Source organism: Fukomys damarensis, unplaced genomic scaffold (genome assembly GCF_012274545.1).
Source record: "Fukomys damarensis isolate Sample0158 unplaced genomic scaffold, DMR_v1.0_HiC HiC_scaffold_18, whole genome shotgun sequence".
NCBI lineage: Eukaryota > Metazoa > Chordata > Mammalia > Rodentia > Bathyergidae > Fukomys > Fukomys damarensis.
In genome coordinates this window covers 844069-846612 of record NW_022900930.1, presented here as the reverse complement: position 1 = coordinate 846612, position 2544 = coordinate 844069, and the positions used below count along the sequence as shown (strand labels likewise).

Sequence of the window (2544 nt, the reverse complement as noted above, 5' to 3'; positions counted from 1 at the left end):
CGGGGCCGCGGGGCGGGGAGGCCTGGGGCGACGCTTCCGCTCTCTCCGAGGCCTGAGTTCTGACGTCCACCTGTGAGCCCCAGCTGTGTCCCTTCCTCTCCCCCTCTCTCGCGTTGGCCGTAGAGTCAGCGGGCGTCAGGATGAGCTGGTCACCGTCCCTGCCGACGCAGACATGTGGGGCCTGGGAAATGAAAGAACGCCTAGGGACAGGGGGATTCGGAAACGTCATCCGCTGGCACAACCAGGTAGGGGCTCCCCTAGCTGTGGCCCTGTGGGGTCGGGGAGGGGCCTCAGGCTTGCGGAGCTGACCTAAGCTTTTGGAAGTACGGCGCCGAAATAGTAAAACAAAAACAAAAACAAAAAACCAACAAAACTCTCAGTCCCTATTGGACATTTTAGATCGTAGGATTTTGCTTACATCAGAAGATCGTGCATGCATACGTTGTAACCGATGTGTTACAAAGCCTAGAAAATAGAGAAACCTAAGAGGATGAGAATAATGAAGTATCTTACCCAACACTTTTAAACTTATTATTTAAAATATTTTAAATAGCTGCTAATTACAGTCCCCCTCAGTGTTGTTTATATTACTGTTCTGCGGAAAAATACATAGATCCTCATGAAAGTGAGAATGATCAATTTTTAAAGATAATGGATGGCTGTTTGTACACACCTGTAATTCCAGTCATTCACAAGGCTGAGGCAGGAGGATCCCAAGCAGCCCAGTCTAGGCAATTTAGGGAGATCTTGTTTCAAAAAACAAAAAAGACTGGGGATATAGCTTAGCGGGAAAGCCCTGGGTTCAATCCCCAGTACTGTACTGTACTGTACTGAGTGTGTGTAAAAATTCACAGTGTAGGTAATTTTTATGATTTTTTTTTTAATGCTTTAGAATGAATGCTTTTTGGACCTAAATAGAACCTTCCTGTGTTGGGTCCTTCCGTGTCTGATAAGACTTTCTCACATTAGAGTTCTGAGTTCTCCCATATTTGGTTTGCGCAGGTGTTAAGAGGGTCTGAAACTCTCTTCAGAAATCTCTTTAAGGCACTGGTTCATTGTATGAGTTATTTTACCGAAATTGCATGATCCAATCTATAATCCCATGTATGTAGGCATGTAACCTGCAGCAACTCCATGGGCCATGTCCACCTCCTGTTTGTGGGATGCCTCTGGGTACCTCCAGTACCAGGGGTGGCGTATGGCCCGTGATGAAAGGTTGGGGAGGGTGCTGCATGGAAGCTTACTTTTATTTATTATTTTGGAGTGCAGCCTTCTGTACTACCTGGAGAACACATACCCAATTTGGAGACTATTGCTCTAGAGACCCCCTTACTCATCAAACAGCTAAAATTAAATTCCTGCAGTAAAATTCAAATCCACCAATTCAAGTCCTTGAAGGAAGCACTGGTTTTAGTCAAGGACTGTTAAGCATCTTCGTGGCCAGAAGGGCTGGCAGACTCCTGTCCACTGCCTGGATGAAGCAGAGAGGGCAACACAGAGGGCCATTCCAGTCACCTCCTGTGTCCCTTAGTTGGAAGGCACCTTGGTCTGTACCTCAAGCACATGCATGAATCCCTGGAGGAATGTGGGGACTGGAGCTGGCTGGTAGCATATGGCTCCAAGGGTAGTAACACTCACACACCCAACTTGAAAACTAGGATTTCAGCACATCCTGTGAGTGAGAAGGCTTTAAGGAATATAACTGCTCAAGGCTGTCCTGGTCATAGTGTTAGCTAGGGGTCTACCGATAGGACAGTAGGACCATCTTAGTCATTGGCCTCACGTAAGCCTGGGAGGGACTACTTCCAGACAGCCTAGTGCTTCTGAAAGTCAGCTTAGCCAGAGACATTCTGGTTTCCTTCAAACAGATTGTGTCCACACATGCCCTTTGCCTCTCATCTCTAGCTGAGAGTGGCCTCCGTCTGTTCTCTGGGCTTGGAAGGTGATTGCCAGATGGGATTTATGTTTGGCTTTATATATAGGGACATGTATGTACGTGTGTGGCTTAGTCCCCAGAATTACTGCTCTCCAGTTTTTTTGTCCTTTTCTAAAGCTTTAATTTGTTCTTTTAAAAAGCCAAAGCCAGACTCCTATCATTTGAGGCCCATCCACATCCTGCCTCTCTCCAGTGTTACCTTTCTTTTTTCTTTTTTTTTTTTTGGTACCAGGGATTGAACTTGGACCTTGTGCTTTCGAGGCAGATGGCAGCACCACTGAGCTAAATCCCCAGCCCCACCGTTACCATTCTTGTTGGTTCTGGCAATTGAGTCCTAGCATGGACAGGACCTCAATGTGTTATGTAAATTCTGCCCACCCCTCCAGGACCTGGGCCACTTCCTCCCAAGCCCTCCATAGACTATTTATTCCTTGGGAATTCAGTTTTCTCTTGAATTGCCTTTCTCTTGGCCACCTTCTTGTTGGCTATGTGGCTATGTGTAGGAGTGTCCCATCAGGTCTCTTGGTTCCTGTGAGCCCGGGCTGCATTGGGCTTTGGATTTCTTTGATTCCCCTATAGCAGAGATGATATATATATATATATATATA

General features: G+C 46.6%; 1 protein-coding gene across 6 annotated transcripts in view; it reads left to right on the top strand.

The window, feature by feature from the left end:
• The first annotated feature begins 6 nt into the window (after window positions 1-6).
• The window catches only part of Ikbkb (inhibitor of nuclear factor kappa B kinase subunit beta), a 45799-nt gene continuing 43261 nt past the window's right edge, over window positions 7-2544 (top strand). For 4 of the 6 annotated variants that reach the window (XM_010617095.1, XM_010617097.2, XM_010617094.2 and 1 more), the window contains exon 1: window positions 7-245. In XM_010617095.1, coding sequence (XP_010615397.1) covers window positions 141-245 — 105 coding nt within the window. In that variant the 5' untranslated portion in view covers window positions 7-140. The remainder of the gene's footprint in view (window positions 246-2544) is intronic. The other 2 variants (XM_010617099.2, XM_010617098.2) reach the window with 1 other exon arrangement.